The 19,258-nt window shown below is 47.8% G+C and overlaps 2 protein-coding genes across 2 annotated transcripts in view; one reads left to right on the top strand and one right to left on the bottom strand.

Annotated features, from left to right (window-relative positions):
* Positions 1-39: 39 nt before the first annotated feature.
* On the bottom strand, positions 40-15,788 carry LOC8040282 (GTP-binding protein 128up). Its single transcript, XM_029980546.4, has 9 exons — positions 15,350-15,788; positions 10,640-10,805; positions 8,930-9,130; positions 6,675-6,844; positions 5,915-6,100; positions 3,334-3,446; positions 2,017-2,139; positions 711-806; positions 40-234 (listed from the first exon to the last, which is right to left on the bottom strand). Exons 1-9 carry the CDS (start codon positions 15,389-15,391, stop codon positions 228-230), a joined length of 1,104 nt encoding a protein of 367 aa, XP_029836406.1. The 5' UTR covers positions 15,392-15,788; the 3' UTR covers positions 40-227.
* A 584-nt stretch (positions 15,789-16,372) lies between these two features.
* Positions 16,373-19,258, top strand: part of LOC8040281 (E3 ubiquitin-protein ligase RNF25) — a 30,163-nt gene continuing 27,277 nt past the window's right edge. The window contains exons 1-3 of the mRNA XM_029980545.3: positions 16,373-16,836; positions 18,415-18,486; positions 18,586-18,688. Of these exons, the coding sequence (XP_029836405.2) occupies positions 16,817-16,836; positions 18,415-18,486; positions 18,586-18,688 (195 nt within the window). The 5' untranslated portion in view covers positions 16,373-16,816. The remainder of the gene's footprint in view (positions 16,837-18,414; positions 18,487-18,585; positions 18,689-19,258) is intronic.

The following is a 19,258-nucleotide window of genomic DNA, read 5'->3' as shown; positions in this document are numbered from 1 at the left end:
GGAGGCAGTGATGACTATGGAAAAAGTCCCGGAGCCATCTTTTTCTTGCTAATTTATTCGTCTCCCACTTTCTTCATCTCGTCTTCTTACGCTCCCCGTGTCTGAACACGACGAGCGAGTGGACACGGAGAGACGGCTGCTTGGCCGGGCGAGGCATCCATTCCAGCACAGCGTCGTTCTGTATTTACAGCGCCCTCTCTGAACGCGTCGGTGGCTTGGCTCCTTCGTCACACTCTGGGGAAAAGAGAGGAAAAACGCACATTGGACGAGTTCAATGCTGCTCCAATCCAGTGGGCAAAGGAACTCGCTCCGACAACACCACCGTTACGACCACGTCAACTTACGGAAGAGAACTGCCTCAAATGATGATGCAGTCAACTCGGTATTTCAAAGCTGCCTCAACCAAATTTTCGGTTAGTTTCAAGTAGAGCTGCGCTCCCAGCTACTGTACTCGGGCCAAATTCTGCGCTTTACTCCATCGCTTCTCTCTCCTCCTCGTGGAGCGCACAGAAAGACGTACAAGAATCTTCTACGGCCTTTTTGGGAAGGAAGCAGGGAGTACATGCTAACATTTGCATCTCTCTACAATTCCTGCCGCTAAACGGATGACATCCGAGCCCCCCCAGAAAAAGAAACGAGCGCCTGACGAGGCTGCTCAGAGACCCCCTTGCTTTTCTTCAAGGAACGGCTAGAGAACTCCAGGGACTCACTTTTTGACGACCTGCACGACGTCTTCGTCGTTGAGGACGTGCTCCCTGCCCACCTTCTGCGGGTTGTGCTTGACCGAAGAACCCCACACCAAGGCACTGCAGTGCGGGAGAAAGGGCCTCTGTTCACCGTCGCACCTAGCTCTGCCTGCCCACCCTCGCTCACAAAGAAATGTTTTCAAAGTGTCAGATATTTGCTTTCTCTGTAGAGCTGAAAGCACGCATACACACCAGACCGGCTGTTTCTGCAAAGACTTTTGAACATCCATAAGAATAGGGTGTGTAAGAAAAAACAAAACAAGGGACTCTGTTCGGGAACAAACTGCCAGCCACGGAGAATGTTGGGGATTGCAAAAACATACAAATTAGCAAAATAATGACCCAAAATTGACTCATCACCATTTCCATTAATAATTAGAAACTTGCCGAGCTTCATCGACAACCCCTATAGTCAATTTTAGGACTTGAAGCATGTGTGGAATGCGGGGTGCGCTAAAGTTGTCACCCGTGAAGCAGGCGCAAGGCTAGCGATGTGAAAAGGCGAATGGTGAGAACACCATCGCATTTTTACGTCGCCGGCCTTGCGCAGGATGCACGAGCGGCAAATTGAGTGTTCTTTTGCGCTTCAAGTCGTCCCATAACTGACCGATTTCAAGGTTTCCAATCACGCTCGGCAGGTTTCTAAATGGAACTGTATTAAATTGGAACGTGTCAAAAAGTTAACGAGTGAATTTTAGGTAATAATTTTGTTCACCGTGAAATGCGCCCTGAAGTATAACTTTTTTTCTCGTTTTGCTGACATGCATTGGGGGGGGGGGGGGGGATGTTACATACAATCGAGTCGCCTTACAACCACGTAAATACGGTAAAATGTTTACAATTTTTTCCCATTAGTCTCCCTCTTTGTAATGCCAGTGGCTCTCGAGAAAACTACGAGCGGGCCTCGATCACTGCAGTGCATGTGTTGCCAGGTGCAGCGGTGTCATGTAACACAGTGATGCTAAGATATCCCATTGTGGTGTCATGTGATAGCACGTGACCCAATATCATGCGACGTGATTACACGGTCATGATTGGCGTCGTGCCCTCATCGTCAGCATCTTGCCCCTGCATGTTGGTCGTAGAAGTTCTGCCAGAAAAAACGAGCGAATGAAGCTCCAGTCGCACATAGAAAATCAAGAGACCACGAAATGAGGACGAGGTGAACAAACCAGTTGGAGACATGTTCCAGTTATGGAACCTGTTCTAGTTCTGGAGCAAAAGAACCAGCTTGTGTTTCTGAGGGCACAGCGGTGCTGCCAAGACCCACCACTTGAACTCCTTGAGGATGGTGCGGTGAAGCTTGTTGCACAGGTCCTCGACGGTCCTCCGCTCCTGGCTCAGGATGACCGGCGCCTCGTAGTCTGGAAGCTGGCCCTGGGGCTTGGTGTAACTGCACCAGCAAAAGAGGGCGGCCCGCCTCACTTTATCGGACGCTCAGGGTCCCCTCGGGAGTGCAGATAAGCGAAGGGGGGGATGGGCTTCACAAAACAGAACAGTTCGTGAACATCCGAATTTTAGAAGAGGTGTTTAGAATATTCTATCATCACTTAGAGGCGAGCTGCAACATACATACTTTTCGAACTGATGAAAACACACAGCCGCGATGAGTTGGTTATCCCCTTTGAGCGGGCTTCCCACCAAGCACCGGTGCATTGCAGCGAAGCAACACCCTCAAGGAGGACACCACAGTCTTCTGAATCACGCTTGGCCGCAGTGCGGCTGTGTGCTTAGGAAAAAAACACACTTTCCAAACAAACCAATGCACTCGTATGCTAAAAAAAAAAAAAAAAAAATTAAGTTTTTTTGGTTAAGTTGTGTTATAGGAGATGTAATGTAACGGCATTAAATCTCCTTTGGCAAGGTGGCACCATGAGATCAGCTGGTCACAAGATGCGACGGTTTCACGTCGTGGTGCCTGACATCCTGTGTCACATGAACCAGCGTCAAATGATGTCGGTGTCATGTAATGCCGTGATTTTGCAATGTCACACTGTGGTGTCATGTGATGCCACGTGACCCAATATCATGCGATGTGATTACATGATCGTGCACATCACACTGCCGTCATGCCGTTAGACATGTCGCACGCCAATCATCATGCTGCTGACATCACATGACCACCATCTGTTAGTATGGTGGGACAGGTGTTGGGTACATGTCCGTCGAGGTGCCCCTCCCTCGCCACATACCTATGCCGCACCCTCCCCACAGTTTAAACCAATTGCGGTGCACCTTTCCTTGCCACATCTCCCCCCCGACTTTCCACCAATAACGGTGTTTCTTCCCTTGCCACATGTGCTGTCGGGTTTCGCTGGCAACTCTAGTTGCAGCGGTTAACGGTAGCCCACGGAACAACATTACTGCCCTCCATTGTACACAATGAAAACGGCGCGAATGGAAACATGGATCAAAAGGGCAGAATCAAGCACCCTCCTGTTCTTTCTCCCTTTTTATCATGGATTCCATTCACCCTGTTTTCACCATGAACTCTCACCAACTTGCCCAACTTTCCTTTTACCCCGACTGCATATCTGGAGCACTGACCACCTCGCCATTGGCAAAGAAGACACCTCTGAGCACTCACATGCGTATGAGCCTCAGGTAAGACCAGGCCTTCTCCAGGAGGTCGTCGAAGTTCCACTTGTGGTGGGCCGAGATGGGGACACAGTGCGGGATCTTGTAGATGATGTCGAGCTCCTGGAGAAGGGAAGAACACTTTTGTGTCTCATTCAACGCAAAACTTGGAGCAGTGCTAGGCGTGCACAATCCCCACTAAAACGATTTTGGACGAAAGACGCATTTCTTGCGTGAATCAGTTGAACTCGAGATTCAACACTCCAATTTAATGCCGCAAAAAAAAAATTCAAAAAAAAAAAATTCATAGAAAGGGTTCTTAGCAGTGCATTGCTGCATCCCCTACTGTTTGATCTGGTGATCTGTTGCGAAGCAAAAGGGACTTGGAGTTTACATATTTATCTGTGTTTCATTAGGTTTCTATATCCTTTGGAAGGTTGATATGCAACGCTTCGAAGCAGCTCTTATTTCTTGTTTTGTTTTTCACTTCTGTGGAACAATTGTACAATTTACGAAGTACTCGCAGAAGACTCTTACTGATGAGTTGTGAGCAAAGGCGTCGAGTGTATGAAAAATTTTGTCAGACCAAAGTCTTTCGATTTAAGACTTAGCGGTATCCGACTTGAGGAGGAAGAACTGTGACCAGAGTAGGTTTATAAAAGAGAGAAACAGCCATAAGTCGTATTTCAGGTAGGGCTACTGGCCTAGCTACGCCTTGGCCGGGATTAGTGAAAACCTTCCTTTTAACATTGTAGCACTCAAAACAGCCAATCTTTCCGGTCGGCTGTTTTGGGTGCTCCACAGCCTTGACTGTGGCCCCCCAGACTGGGTTGTTTTCTCGTATAACCCGGGACTTCGATGACCCGTTGTATAGACCTTTGCAAAAAGAGCGCTCTGGCCGCCGCCATTTTGTGAATCGAGCGACCCCTATCAACCAGAAATTTCTGGCACCCGCCTGAGCTGTGGAAACCCGGTCAGCGTGACTCCCCACCGACATTTTGCATTCGGAGTTCACCGGCTTTTCTTGGAAGTTTTTGCTTTATTCGCCTGCTTAGGATGCTTACCCTTTTTATGTTATCTTCCACTGTGAGAACCAGAGAATACCAGGGCTCGTAGGCTGCTCGGCCTTCGCGGGAAACGAACGAAGAGAGCGAACGCCAAGCAGCCCGCGACGCAGGCAGTTCCGACGTTCTTGGAGGACTATTTCCGTTGAGATAATCTCCAAAATGCCTTCCCGGCTGTGTTCCGGGTCTTCGCAAAAAATAGCTGATAGGGTCGGGTCCGGGGTGTGGGGACAGAACAGACACGTTCGTTCATTTGCTTTGAAGCTGTACAAAAAAGCTGCTCTCTTCTACATCTTCCCCAAAACACGCCGGATTCCATCCGATTGTCGTGAAGTGACTATCGTCGACACTGTACATTGGATATGCTGTGTTATTTGAGACCTTTCTCAAATCCTGTTCGGATAACGCGGCACCGTGGGGTACGTACAATATATGTTGTTCGATTGATGAGACTCATTGAATTTCATGTTGTGGGCGGGGAATATCCATGCAGTTCGGATATCCTGTGTGGTCAAATATTTTGACCTTTATAGATTGACACGGCTGAGTGTACGGTGCCGTAAAACAATGAACATAAAATGAAACAAACATTCCAGTTGTATTTGTTCTGTTGCGCACGGACTCGCCAAAACAGCTTTCATTTCTTTGTTTTTGTTCCCAAAAATAGAGCACTGCTTCCCTAAAGACCTCTATAAATTATGTTCACCACAGAACACAAAATAAAAAGAAAACGCAGCAATTCAGCCACCACCAGCGTCCGGAATTGCGTTTACGCAGGCTGTCATAGCGGTCATAGCCCACCGACGAGAAACTCCACAGCTCAGCGCAGTCGGGCAACACTGACGTACACTCTCAAAACCAGGGACGCGCGCTGTAAATGGCTTCGTTCGAGACTGCCGCTGGAAAGGTCTATAGTTGGGACTCCACACCTCCCTTTGCATTAGAAACACTTTTGACTAAGTAGTGTAAAATTTTCTGGGAGCTACCGAGTTTTCAGAATTTAGAACACATTCAGAGAACATTATCACGTACCGTGTACGGCCCATAATTATGGTTGCCAGGTTTTTCTAGCAACGAAGAAATTTTGTTTGGGAGGATTTTGCAAACACTGGCGACTCGTCGTAATTTCTGTGACCCATACGAAATTGTATGTGGCAGAATAGGTTGCACCACCCAGTCTCGCCTCATTCCTGTCTTTATCCGTCTCTCGCATAAACAGTTGGGATCCTAAAGCACTCTATATACAATACCGTTCCGCCCTTTCCCACCTCGTGAATCGAGAAGTTTGAATGCGCTCAGTGCCGTCGTAGATATTTTCCAGAGAGGGCGCAGTTTTTAATCGCGCCCCGACTGCTCGGCTTTACTAGTGCTCGTGTTTTGTTTGTTGTCGAGTTATTTGGTTCCGTCATTTTTCTTTTCCAGTACGTCTACCAGTGTCTGAGCTATGGCTGTCCCTAGAGGCGCAATAAATAAATAAACAAATAAAAAAAGCCTCGGGCAGAGAGGAGTGCCCGGGGAGACCCTTGCCTCGATGGAGATCTGGTCGATCTTGTTGAGGACGTAGATGCAGGGGATGTAGATGCGGTTTCCCTCGATCACGTCAATCAGGTCATCAGAGGTGGCGTCGCAGCGCAGCGTCACGTCCGCATTGTGGATCTTGTACTCTGACAGGATCGTCTTTACCGTGTCCGCATCCAGCTCCGACTGGGACACCTGCGGTTTTTGGGGGTCTGGAACCTCGGTGGGCATGGACGGGCACAAATAGAAAGCAATAACAAGATACAGTATACAGTCCTGCCGATTCATTGTTCGGGTCTGAAAAAACGTGCTTCTTCAAGCCTTTAGGTGACACAGGTAGCATTTTTATTTCATATGGAGCTTCTTGGCTGTGCACACCTATCCTATTATTCAAATATATGCAACAATGTTGTTTGTTTTTTTAGCAGTTACTGAGAGGTTAGAGATCAATCTATAACTGTTACAAAAGAATGTCAACCTATAAGAGTGAAGAATTGTTTCAAGTATGTCGAGAATCCCTACCTGTAGTAAAAAAGTCGCCCGTACATGCCCCTGTCGCTCGAAGGGATTCGAAAAGAGTTTGAACCCAAAAAAGATGGTCACATACAAGCCGGCACAACATCTTAAATGCTCCCCTCTACAGGCTCAACTGCCAAAGGACCAGGTCTTCTCAAGCCGACTGACATGCATCTGTTTAGAGGAAGGAAAAAAGCGAAGGTGCAGAGGCCCTTAAGTCCCGCCCCCCCAGCAAGGAGGGGGCGACACTTGCCAGCATCTGCAGGTTGATGCCGCCTTTGTCCTTGCGCCTCAGGGAGATGGCAGGGGGCTCCTTGTTGAGTCGGATGCCGAAGCCCTCCACCTCCCGCTCCAGTATCCGCTTGTGCTGCAGTGGCTTCAGCACGTCCAGCACAATGAAGATCAGGCTGCACGTGCGGGCCACTGGAAACCGGGGTGCACAGAAAAAGCCCTTGTCACGCAGCCGCACAGGTGCCGTTTCGTCGGTAGAAGAGGTAATTTGTGGCCTTGCTCCCAACGGCAAGTATACAGTCAAACCTCATTATATCGAACACGGGTATATACACAAACTCATCTCTGTTACGCCACGCCGCGGTGGTGGCGCGTCGGACGCACTTTCGGTCCGGGGCTGTGGGCGGAAGTGCCCATGTGAGACGTGTATTCTTGCGTTGTTTTGAAAGGAACCAGACAAAAACCTGCCTTCTCGTCAAAACGCCGCGACTGGGGCCGTACCAAAAGTGTCGAGAAAGATTTGAAGGTCAGTTTTTATGCGCTCGGTTCGTCCGAGAACGTGGATATGTGCCGTGAAAAGGGAAAACCAGACGCCGTCGGACCACGATTGCTTGGGCGGAAAGCATTTTGGGTTGAATGGACCATTTTCCAGTAAGCTTCTGCACATGCGTACACCCCTTCTCCTTGCATTGCCTCCCGCTGTCGCCATTTTTGCTGGGCAAAGTTCCGGTCGACCAACATATTCAGCACCCATCTTTGCGTGTATTTTGTCTTTTTTGGCCATTCATGTTTGAATATACGCTAGTATGGGTCGTAAAAGGCAACGAAGATCAATAGATCAATACAATGGCACAATGCTAATGTACTCCGATGGGCAGAAAAAAAAGTTGAGCTGCCCTTCATTTGTTGTTCGAAAACAACTCCCCAGACGGCGCTTGTTACTGGAAAAAAGTCCATTCATGGATACTTTGGTCATCAAATTGATTTGTTTTGTTCTAAAATGAACGCCGGAAAACCGTCAAGTTGTACGGACCACCTGCGGACTATGTTCAGTGCGTCTTTAAGTTCAAACGGCCGCCTGATCGTTCGAACTGTCGTCTGCTCTTTTAGAGGACACCGCCCGTAGACCAAACGTGGGCCCGGTACTTGCGATAAGAAGTAAGTGCAGGCCTCAAAAGACTTAGGTTTGAAGGTTGGTAAGCAGGCTGTACGTAAACAGTAGATACAAGGAGATGTTGATCATTGTTACCAGTGGCCATCACCGACTTGTTATGCCTGATTCACTTGGTTAGATTCTGCTTGCGATTTTCAGTATCAACGTCGACATCTCAGCTACGGTTCACGCTTTTGCAGTCTGAGCGACGTCGCTACTGAAAATTGCGAGCGAAATCTCATCATGTGAATCAGGCTTTAGCGTACATTCTGCGGCGTCCACGCGGAATGAATCGCCGCATGTCAGATGATTCACGCGAAGTTTTGCGGTGTAACGGGCATCGGTAATTTCGCTGACGCCGCTCAAGAAGGCAGACATCGTTAGGAGGACGTAGAATCAACAATTCCAACGCCAAAAAGAGCGCGGGGACTCACACCGACGCCGACAACATCGCATTTCAATGGTTTGTTTATGGGCGACGGCGAGCTTCTTGCCCACACCCCCATCACGCATGCGCGGTGCCGGTGGCGTCCGCTAGGGGCGCTCCGGGCGCTCCGGTTTGTTTGTAAACATGAGTTGGTGTATAGAATTATTGCTTATATCGAATCATTGTCGAGCTGTCATAAGAATTACACATATTTAAAAAGTTTTTTATAGCAAACTCGGTCGGTTAAAAAAATTAATATATCGAACTCTGCAGCGCCGGAAAGAGTGCTCTCCAGAGACAGGCAGCAGGCTTTCCCCCAACACATCGGAGGATGATGGTGGTGCAGCAAGCATTTGCGACTTTTACGCTTTATGCATGTGGTACCGGGAGCGCCATCCAGGCTCGGCGGCATACGGGCTGTCAGCTCAGTTGTATCGCCAGTATCGCTCTTTTCGTGTGCTTGGCACACGAAAAGAGCACCCTTTGCGGCACCAAAAGGAAGAATGCCAGGAACTGCCCGTATAAAAACGATTCTAGCAGATGACGTACACATCGTGGGTGCTGCGGGAGCAAGAAGGAGCACAGAAGACGTTCCTGTAATTCGTTGCACGCCTTTCGGGATTTCTGCAACCGGTCAAGCGGTGGTAGAGCAGAAATTTTTCAGACAAGACTTTGACGGGCGCGAGAGGCTACTAACCGGCGATGACCTGCCGTCCCCGGCCCTTGCCATCCTTTGCCCCCTCTATGATCCCGGGCAGGTCCAGCAGCTGTATCTTGGCCCCCTTGTATTTGATGACGCCGGGCACAGTGGTGAGGGTGGTGAACTCGTACGCTGCCACTTCGGAGAACACCCCGGCAAGGGTGTTCATCAGGGTGGATTTGCCCACCGAGGGGAACCCTGCAAAGACAGGAATAATCGGAAATTTAATTACAGAAACTGCACGGTCGCCGATAATTGATAGCGGTTTTCGGAACCTGCTGCAAAGTTTGAAACAGGCTCCGCGAGAAAGGAACGCACTACGTTGGTTTGCACTGGTCACAAGAACAGCAGCCTTCGGCACTCCTTGAGAGGCCTTGAGAATGTACAACTGCAAAGGCACTCACTGCTTGCCAAGTGTTTGTGCGATCGCCGCCGCTGAGGTTATTTTTAGTTAATAAACGTACATAGTTTAGAAGCCAGTGAGAAAGTTCAATAAATTCTGATGAGTGTCGTGCAAAACGAAGTCTGTATATGACAGCAGCAAACAATAACGTGGAGGAAAAAAGGGGAAGCTCAGCATAGGAAAGAGGAGGAAGGGGCAAAAGCAAAAAGAAGAAAGTGAGAGGAGGATGACTGTCACGGTGCCGGGGTTGAGCCAGCGGAAAGCGGACTGTGGGCAGGCCTCAAGCGCCGTCGGCTGCTATCCAGAGGACGGGACCCAGTCGGCAAGGAGCGATGACTTTTAAGACACCGAGAGTCGGCCATACGGGACGTCAACCGACCAACAATCGAGACAAGACATCGCCGACAACTGTGGGATTCGCAAACTAACCGAGTGACACTAGCGTCGCGTGTCCGTGATAACCGTTTAAACGTATTCGCCAATTTTTCCTATATTATTCTCCACATTGACAGCCGAGGCCAGACTCGCTCAATCAAATTCGACCTACGTCTTTACAGAAATGTCCTTCGAGCCTTTCCACTGTACTGTAAAATCCTCAATGTTTGCAAGCCCTTCATTTCCGCAATATTCACGAATTGAAAAATTCGCAAAATTTAAGGGCACGCGAAAATTTCAGCTCTTAAGAGTTTTAATGCAGGTGTCTGGAATTTGTGCAATTTAGTGGCCGTGATTATGTCCTTTGTGATCGATTCGCGAAAATAAAGGGTTTTAGAGTATTCATTTCATTAAGCAATACACAAGGATCAAAATGGTTTAGAGATGGGTACACTGTCCAATAAGCAAACAAAATGAAGTTGTGTTTCATTTTTTTTTTTCATTTGTGAATGAAACCGGAACCTCGGCGATGTTTGCTGAGAGACAGCACTCCAGTTGGCATTACCCCGCTCCCTACAGGAGTGTCTAGAATGGCTTTGTCCACCCTACAGCCAGCAATTAAGCTCCACTCAGAGTATCACCACTCCATAGCCCAAACGTCTCATAGGAACCGCCATTTCGTTGCCTAATGCAAAGCGGGTGCACTTGGCAACGGTTACAATTAACTGCAACTTCCTGAGCTTCGGATATGGTGTCGAATCGCTCGGTCGCAAACTACCGTAACATTTCTGGAAAAAAAAAAAGTGTCGTCTGCAATTTAAGACGAAGCCTCGGAATACCGGCATGATTTGGGCAATGAGACGGCCCGAGTGTCGCTACTCTGGAGTGTAGCTCATTTTGTGGCTCTGCGGTCACCGCAGGATGCTCACCGACGAATCCTATGCGTGCGTCTCCGGTCTTGGCTACATCGAAGCCCTCCCCGGGGCCCCCTCCCCCGCCTTTGGGCGTGATGAGCTCCCTGCGCAGCTTTGCCAGCCGCGCCTTGAGCAGGCCGAGGTGGCCCATGGTGGCCTTGTTGCGCTGCGTCCGGGCCATCTGCAGGGGACGGGTACCGTCAACACACCCGCGGGTACTCCCCAGCTCGAAAAACGCTTTTATTTTAAACTGGCTGGAGAGGACACAAAAGTAAAAAGATTAACTTTCTCAGAAAAAAAGGGGGAAAAAAATTGCCTCCATTTTTAAAAATTGCTTTGTGCAATTCGAGAAAAAATGTAAGAGTTGGTCCTCCTCTCCACTTTTCTCTCGCACGTGTTACTGTGGCGTGCCGTGGAGTGTGTGGCGGCTCGTGCAAAAGGGTGTATCTCTTCTAGAATTAAAACACGTTTTTATTTTCGGACATGTCGTTAGTTTGTGGGGTATTTATTCAAGGGGTCCCAAAGTTTCTGAAGAAGACTGTTGAAGGGTCCTCCTTGGTAATAAAGGGCTAGTTAGCAATCAAACGTTAGCCTAGCATTGAACATAAATTCAAGCAAAATGCAAATATGCGACAACAAATTTGCAAAGTAAACTAGCAATTGTGGTAGTGCCGTACATACATGACAAAAAACGAAAAGATATACAACCCACTGAAAAGCAAGAAAAAAGAAATGCTACAATTCCAATGAAGAATCAGAAACAGAAAAAAAATATTGATATAAAAACTTCTTAGTTATAAAAAAAAAAGAAAAGGAGGAGACAAAAATAAAGTGGTTCTTCGTGCCAATGGAGCTCTTACAAAGCAGTTCCTATAGACCATTCCATTTAGAGCTATCAGGGTGGCACCGTTTTGTTCGACCGCAGCGCCCTCTCCAGACATACGGGAAGTTCAGCAGGTTCGGCAGGGTAAAAGGAGAGAGAGGGCACACACCTAACTCTGCTAGCAGGTGACAAACCGGAAAGTTGCCATTCTTCATTTTCGGGCTGTACCGGCGGGCTGTACCGAACATCAAACTCTCGCACGTGGATGCCATTGTGAAGTGGTTCACGTATCTTAAAATATTTTTGGCTACTTCAAAAGCGTCCTGTTGTTTTATATCAGTAAATGATCAAGTAGCGTATCTTTGTTCCGTTACTTCAGCAGCGGGGGAGTCAGCCGGCAGTACTGCCCTAAGCCCCTGCGTCTTTTGCGTCAGGAGAGCACGTTTTTATCTATTATTCCAGACTTCCACTCATTGTCGTTTAAGACCTACACCAGTATAAACTTTCTACAGTAAAAAAGCTACAGCAACCAGATTTACTTTTCGCCGGAGAGACCGGCCACTCGGACACAGTTTTCCCATTTCTTTTCGTTATTTGCACGCAGGTAACAGCGCAATTGTACCCGGTTAGTCTTTTTATCGAGCATAGCATCACACGATAACTTGCATATTAAAATTCGCGCATCTGTGCTTGAAATTTCCAAAATTATGCGATTTTGAACAGAGTTTCAGCACCAGCCGGATGTTAGGTACAGCCCACTCGGTGGAGCAGACGACCCGCAGGGTGAGAGGGAGAGGGCATTTTTTCTCTTCCGCCCTTCCTAGTGGAACAGTCTATACAAACGTCACTGCAATGTTGACCTCGAAACAGGAGTCACTTTTGAGTCAGAACATGCTCCACACTTGTAACATGTTTTGCAAAACAAATAATGCATTATTCTTTCTTGTTTTAAATGCATTTTGATTTATGCAATAATAAAAAAAAAGTTTTCTGCGAGTACAGTGCTTGATAAAAAAAACACCAAAAACATTTTGCAAAAAAAATAAATATATATAAATATATATATATATATATATATATATATATATATATTTTGACAACCAACTAGATTAAGTTGCATTACTTTTTGTACGGCCCGATTGCTGGCTCATCTGCACCAAGAACTTCGTAAGGGGGTAAGGGCTCGTCCGGCTTTGTGACCTTTTGCCTCGGCCTACCCTCCAGACATACCCATAGAAAACAAAACACAGAACTTTTCATAATCAACATTTTTTACGATCGTAAAGACAATCCGAAAGCTGACATATATTTTTTCTAAACTTTACAGAACGACGTCTGCTGTTGAAAAACCAAATCTCTTCATAAATCGTTGAGTGAATCGAGCAGTTGAGCGATTGCCGTATAATGGCTGCGGAGTGTGCGAGGCCTGCACATGTGCATTGCCAAAATTCTTTTCAAAGCTCCTCTTGCCTGTGGGTCTGACAGAATTTGCTCCCAAGCTATCCTTTACATTCCTTTCCACAGTGTTGCCATGACAGTTTCCATCATCTTTCAATCCTTGGGGGGCATTGCAAGTGAGTCTACTAACTGGGCCTATTTTGTTTGCTTTGTCTCAAGTGCATAAGTGCACGAGCAACTCTGGGGGGGATACCACCAACAGACAAGCACCATCGTTTGCAAACCGAAAATTCACTTCATCGGTCATGCTCCAATTCCAACTAGAGAAACTAATTTCATCGAATGCAAGCACTGTGTGTGTGCACACAACACTTCCTTCCCATGACCGCCTGTTTTCCACAATGTTAATAATACAACATAAATAAAATAAAATAATAAAAAAAACGAGCAGAACTTATTTTGTGCGAGGGTACCCAAAGAAACACTTTTGACATTTTGCGTAATCGTGCGCAGTTCCCTTTCCTTAGGTGACCTGGCGAGTGTCATCTCACTATTGGCTGCAAGCTTGCTCAAGCTGTGCAAAGTGTGCCGTTAGGAACAACTCCAACGATCCGGGAGAGACGGTTCTGCAACCCCTGCAAGAACAGCATCTTCCTCATTGCTACGACCTCCCTCCAACAATCCAAACAGGAATGAAGAGAGAAAACTGCTAATTTGGCAACAGTTCTTTTATCATCGTTAGCAGTGGCCAGGATTTGAACGCTGCCACCGCATTACACTTTAACAATCATATCACGCTTGCAAATGTAGAGAGATTGTGAGCAACTTCAGATTTATATTTGCAAATCAATGCAAAATGACATGGGAGAGCACACGCAGCCTCACACTCCGACAGCATAACGAGTCAACTTTACAGTTTGACTCGTTTATACTCAACCGAGTTCGAAAAGCCAAAGCACCGTACTAAAAAAGGGTTTATCGGAATACTTTGCAGGTAGCTTTCAACTACAGAAAAATCAGCTTTTTTTTCTTAGAAGAACGTGTTCATTATCTGCACTGAGATTTCAATAGGAGCATGTTGAATTTTAAAAGGATCAGGGGGGCTCGGTCAACACCGCCTAGTATAATCGAGGCCTGCGAACAACCTCTTCTTCCTCCGTGGGACGTCGTCACAGTCAGATGGCGCTAACTTTGCGGTTAGACCCAACCCCATGTCGAGCGCCCTTCGACGAGGCGACTGGACACGAGGGACAGCCAAAGGCCGACGCAGCACGCGCGTCCAATCTGCGACTTCGCTTGATGACACTGTGATGAGGTCAAAATTCTAGTGCAGAGGCCTTGACTCTTCTGTACTATGCTGGCTCGGTCCCAGGTTACTCGACTCAGTAAAAAGTGCATTTCACATGAAGAGCTGCACCGAAGATACGGCAACAAACTTAACCAAAATGCACCCCTCCGTGCGTGAAAGGAGGAGGCGGAAAAGGCAAAACGGGGAAATTACATGTACGACGAAGCTCCGCCCCAGCAAACTTCCTTCTCTCCAGTGGATGGCAAACATCTCGGTTGCAAATGCTTCGTTTGTTGTAGCTTGCCTGGTAGTTGTCAGTCGACCAACTAACGTACCCGTTGCTACTACTACGTTACAGTACCCCTGTGCAAGGAGCAGACGAACCTCTGCCTTTGTGTTTGCCCCCTATATTCCCCAATCAGAGCTCGGTGCTGCGCCACCACTGTACCCTATGCACAAACAGCAGACAAACTTGTTTACATCTCACACTCAAATGACCAGATACCACTTTGAACCACTAGCCCGTTGCGGTCGGGAAAGGAGGAAATCATTCTTCCCGACTGCACGTTGTTTTTGTTTTTTTTTATTTCCTTTTAAATTGTCAATTTGGTGTGTCGCTGCCTCGTACGAGTCCAATGCGCGACACTGTCAGCGCGAACAAGGCATGGGCGCTAATTTCTGTATTCTACTCCGACAGAGTATTGACAAGCACCAAGCATCATCGCTAAGGTTACTTCCCCGAATGAGGACTTTCTGTCTAATTGTTGGTATTCATGACACCTCAATAAGAGAAAAATAAAAAAAACTGGTACGATCACTCATTCGCGCTAAATGTGTAGCGCTGCACGCATCAAATGAGGCCCTCATGAGCGACGCGGATAAAATAAAAAATTATTTCAATAAGCGTCCCTAATTTTTTCTTTATTATCACATTTTTCTTCGCTTTCGTGGCGGAATTGTTTGGCCAGACACGTGGCGCGAAGAGTCGAGACCGCCGCCAAGAAACGTTGCCTCGCTCCACCGTCACGTATGGTACCCGCCTCTTGAGCGACATCTGATTCGACGGAAAGATCGGAAGCAAAGAGCCTCCCGCCCACCGAGTAGTATTAGGTGGTGTTGTTCATCAAACAATTCTGCTCCCAATCCGACGGCGAGCTGCGCTGACCGGCAGCACGCCGGGCCGTGCGGACTGCCAAATGCGGAATGGCCCACTTACCTCGGCCTCGATGGCCGCTATCTTTTCGAGTATCGTGCTCATCGTGAGTTAGGTAGAGTTCTCGCTGGACGAAGCGGGGGGAACGTTCTGTTAACTTGACTTGGGACACCTTTTTTGGGAAGGTGAAGTTGCACCTGGCATTTCTGCCACCACGGCCGCCGCGAACTCTGCAACACAGAAAAAGCAGGCGGGTGGAAAACCCGATACGAGCAGAAAGAGAGTACAGAATAATAATTTAATATGCACGCTTATTGTAGACTAGCTTTTACATAGAAAGCCAATAAAATAAAATAAAATAGCACAATTAAAACATTTTGTTTTAGTTTTAACCAAAATATACAGAAACTTTAAAATTGTGGCTAGGTGACACAAGCTGCCACCCAATTTCAAAATCACCCAATTCAGGCTTGTCCAGCCACTGATAATAATGACCATTGACTGCCATTGACCGTGCTCTGCTGTGGCTCTCCCCAGAGCCGTGTATGTAGAGAGTTTGGCCATTCGTTGGGAAGTATAGGAGACAAATGCGGAGGCGCCATTGGCTGAAAGCGGGCTGGGCGTGTTCCGGGGCGTCTTCAGAAATTCAAATGTGACCAACCAGAAGCCGGAAATAATACCCTGGCGGTGGTCGCGAGAAACAAACCTGATAACTGCATTGAAGTAACTCTCGATGGCTGAAAATATGGTACACTTGATGTTTCAATCACGCTCATCCAAAATGATGGTGGAAGAGTGCGACGAGCGGAACGATCGACATAATCCGTGCGCCGAGGGCCCAGAACCTGCCGTCCGAGCGGTCACACTCTGTTCGCGCAAAACAGAGTTGAGCGGCGCATTCGTTTCTTACATCTTTCTGCATGATCATGGTGAAAACAACAAGTGCATCCTATATTCAACCACAAAGAGTTACCACACTTCACTCTTACGCGCTTCTTAGAACCATATACGAACATAGACTTTTGATCAGAACTGTTTGCCGCTACCACCGCTAGGGGATTCTTTTCGGCTTCTGGTTGGTCAAGAGAGCATGCCAAGCCCTCTTTCCGAGTCAGACGCACGCCCTGGCTCTGCCCGCGCCTCCCATTGACCAAACTCTCTACATATACGGCTCTGGCTCTCCCAGCTCTCCTCTACGTTGAGGCAAAACGGTAAACGTCCTTGGGCCTTTGATACCTGAAGATGCGGATGATGACCGTTTAATCTTTGCTGGAAGTGATCTCACCCGCTCAAATTTTGTTCGTGGATTCAGTCTCCCCCGGACTTTCCGCTCTGGAAGTGGTACAAAGTTTCTTCAATCCTTCAGACGCCACGAAGCGCTCGACGAGCGTCAGAGTTTTGCAGCAGCAGCGGTTCTCACCGTGGTGGCGCAAGCCTGGGTCAAGGGCTCAGTGTTTCGGAAGCTCGCCCCTGTGATAACTGCGGCAGTGGTCCCAGTCTCCCCTAGTCGCCCGACATCCTCGAACAAAGATGAGCAGCGAAGAAGACAGGTGAGCGTTTCCTCCTCTTCGGAGCGAGCCAGAGAGATCCGGCTAGGGAAAGTCGCTTCCGTCGGCACGGCGGTACTCGCTTCACGGGTGCGACTCCTCGCGCAAATTAGAAGGGAAACAAGAAATGCCCGTGAATCGCTCTCTCAGGCCCGACGGCTCATTTGCAAGTAGCAGCTGGCAGAGGCGAGAAGTGCTTCACTTTCGCTTCGGTGCGCTCGCCCTTCGCAGTGCGCAACGCTACTCAAACTTTTCCTCAAGTTTCGTTTACCTTGTATCGAAATGCTGGCTGACCAAGGCTCATTAAAAGGGGGCAGTATACGTAAACCGTTGAAAAAGAAGGGAACCGGTGAATATTCTATATTCCTGCTTTCCCTAGTGTATTTAGGGGCCTTTGGGTAGAAGGCCCTTTAAATACCAAGTGCAGGGTGTCCCGAAAAATGATTTACGGGGTGTTTGTCACCGCAAAAATAAACTACGCATCGCCGAACGCACATTATTTGGGTGGGGAGTGAGCGTTCATTGATACATAATTTATTTTTGCAGTAAAAAAAAAAACTTTTACAATTTTGGGGGGGACATGCTGTACTATTGAGTATGAATGAGATGTGAACAGGGAAGTGTGTAGCCTACGATACCTGCTGCGCTACCTAGACACAATTAGGAACTGATAAACTCTACAGGATGGAAAGGGGGCTACGAGGGTGCCTACCCTCGTATCCCCTTTTCCCACTCCGCAGCTTTATCAGTTCTGAGTTGCCTCTAGTTTGTGCAGCATGCATCGAAGATCTCGCGCACCGCTGTTTGCAATTCTTTCAAATCCAATAATACATGAACCTTGCTGTGTTTGTCATAACTGCTATTGCTGAAACATTTGAATGCACCTTGGGCACCTTAAAGGTGTACAAAATCAAAACTTGAAATACTTCAAAACAGGTGAAATATCATCCAAGATATCCGTAAATGATAATCACACGCTTGTATTTTCAGCGGACGGCTATGTTTTTGTTCCAACCGACGGACTCTGGCGAGCGCTTCAAAATCAACCATCGAGACGGTGCGATGCGTCTCGGTATATTTGCGCCTGATGTCCCGCTCGCAACGTCACGGGCCCATAAATGGCCAAGGGTACCGTAATTACGATCGTCGCCACTAGGTGGCGCCCGCTTTATTGTCAACGCGTTACAATCCCACCAAGTGGCAATACCCAAGGTATGGTGGACTAGAACTGAGAGGTGTGCCAAGCGCCGCTTGTTCCCGGGTGCCTCCATCGGACACGCCGTGCCATGGCGCTGCTATTGATGGGCCCGTGACGTCAGACATTCCAACGAAGCTTGGCGCCCCAACTATTAGGTGGTATCGGGAAATTATTTGTTTTATATGTTATAAGATTGCTTTTCTCGCATTCACAGACGAAAGAATGGTTTTTGCAAGCTTCTGTCATAAAATGTCATAAAAAGAGACCACTTCTACACATAGAAATAGGCGCTAGAATTTCTCTTTCGTACCCCTTTAAGTGAGAAAGTAAGAGAACTTGAGGCAAGGCACATTCATACTGATTACTTTCCCGCTTGTTTCCAGCTCCCTCGAGGTTGAAATCGAGGCTTTGAAGGCTATTTATATTCACGAACTGCAGGTCACCTACAATGACCGGTGAGTCTAGTGCAGACCTGTCTCGGCGGTCGCTTTTATTTGTGCGGGAATGATCAGCGTTGACATGGTGTGAATTTCTCTCTGTGAAATTGCCTCCAGCGATCGGCCAACGTCCCTTCGAGTGTCCTTGCATCCGGCAACAGCGGACAACGCCGAAGAGCAGTATGTTCGCCTGGAGCTCGTCCTGAGCCTTCTGCCAGAGGTACGAAAGAGCCGTTTTAGATTACTCTTACCACTGCCGCCCACTGTGGGGAGAACCCTGCTGTGATGTTAGGGTTGCAACAGGGAGCACAGGTGCCCTACACTGCATGGCGGGACAAAGCGTGACCGAAACAATGTAGTCTGTCGTGATTGGCCAGCGGTGCAACACTGACCAATCACGGCAGATAACATTGTCTCTGTCTCTTGGTTCTGCTCGGTTCTGCCGTGTAGCATAGGTCCCCAGGTATCCCAGGCAATAGCAGCCCCACTGAAAAATTTGGCCACTATCGTGAGTCTCTAATAAATAACAAAACAACATTTATTTCTTAATTTTATATTTTTTGAGCGGGTGTTGACAGTCAGTTTGCCAAGTCATTTTCCTCTTGTACCGAAAAGGAAAAAGAGGGGCCCATTTTATGCTGGCTTTACATGCAGGGTTTGCATACAATGGGGAATAGGATTATGCCCTCTGATGTTTGCCACTCTCAAGAGGGGAGAATGAAATGTCGCGAGGAGGAAATTTCGAGAAAAAGTGGCGCTTGGCCTTCTAGGGCTGACTGTTTGCCGTTTT

Source organism: Ixodes scapularis, unplaced genomic scaffold, assembly GCF_016920785.2.
Source record: "Ixodes scapularis isolate PalLabHiFi unplaced genomic scaffold, ASM1692078v2 PGA_scaffold1__304_contigs__length_218370807, whole genome shotgun sequence".
Taxonomy (NCBI): domain Eukaryota; kingdom Metazoa; phylum Arthropoda; class Arachnida; order Ixodida; family Ixodidae; genus Ixodes; species Ixodes scapularis.
Note: the sequence above shows the minus strand (reverse complement) of the source record. Positions and strands in the feature narration are given on the sequence as shown.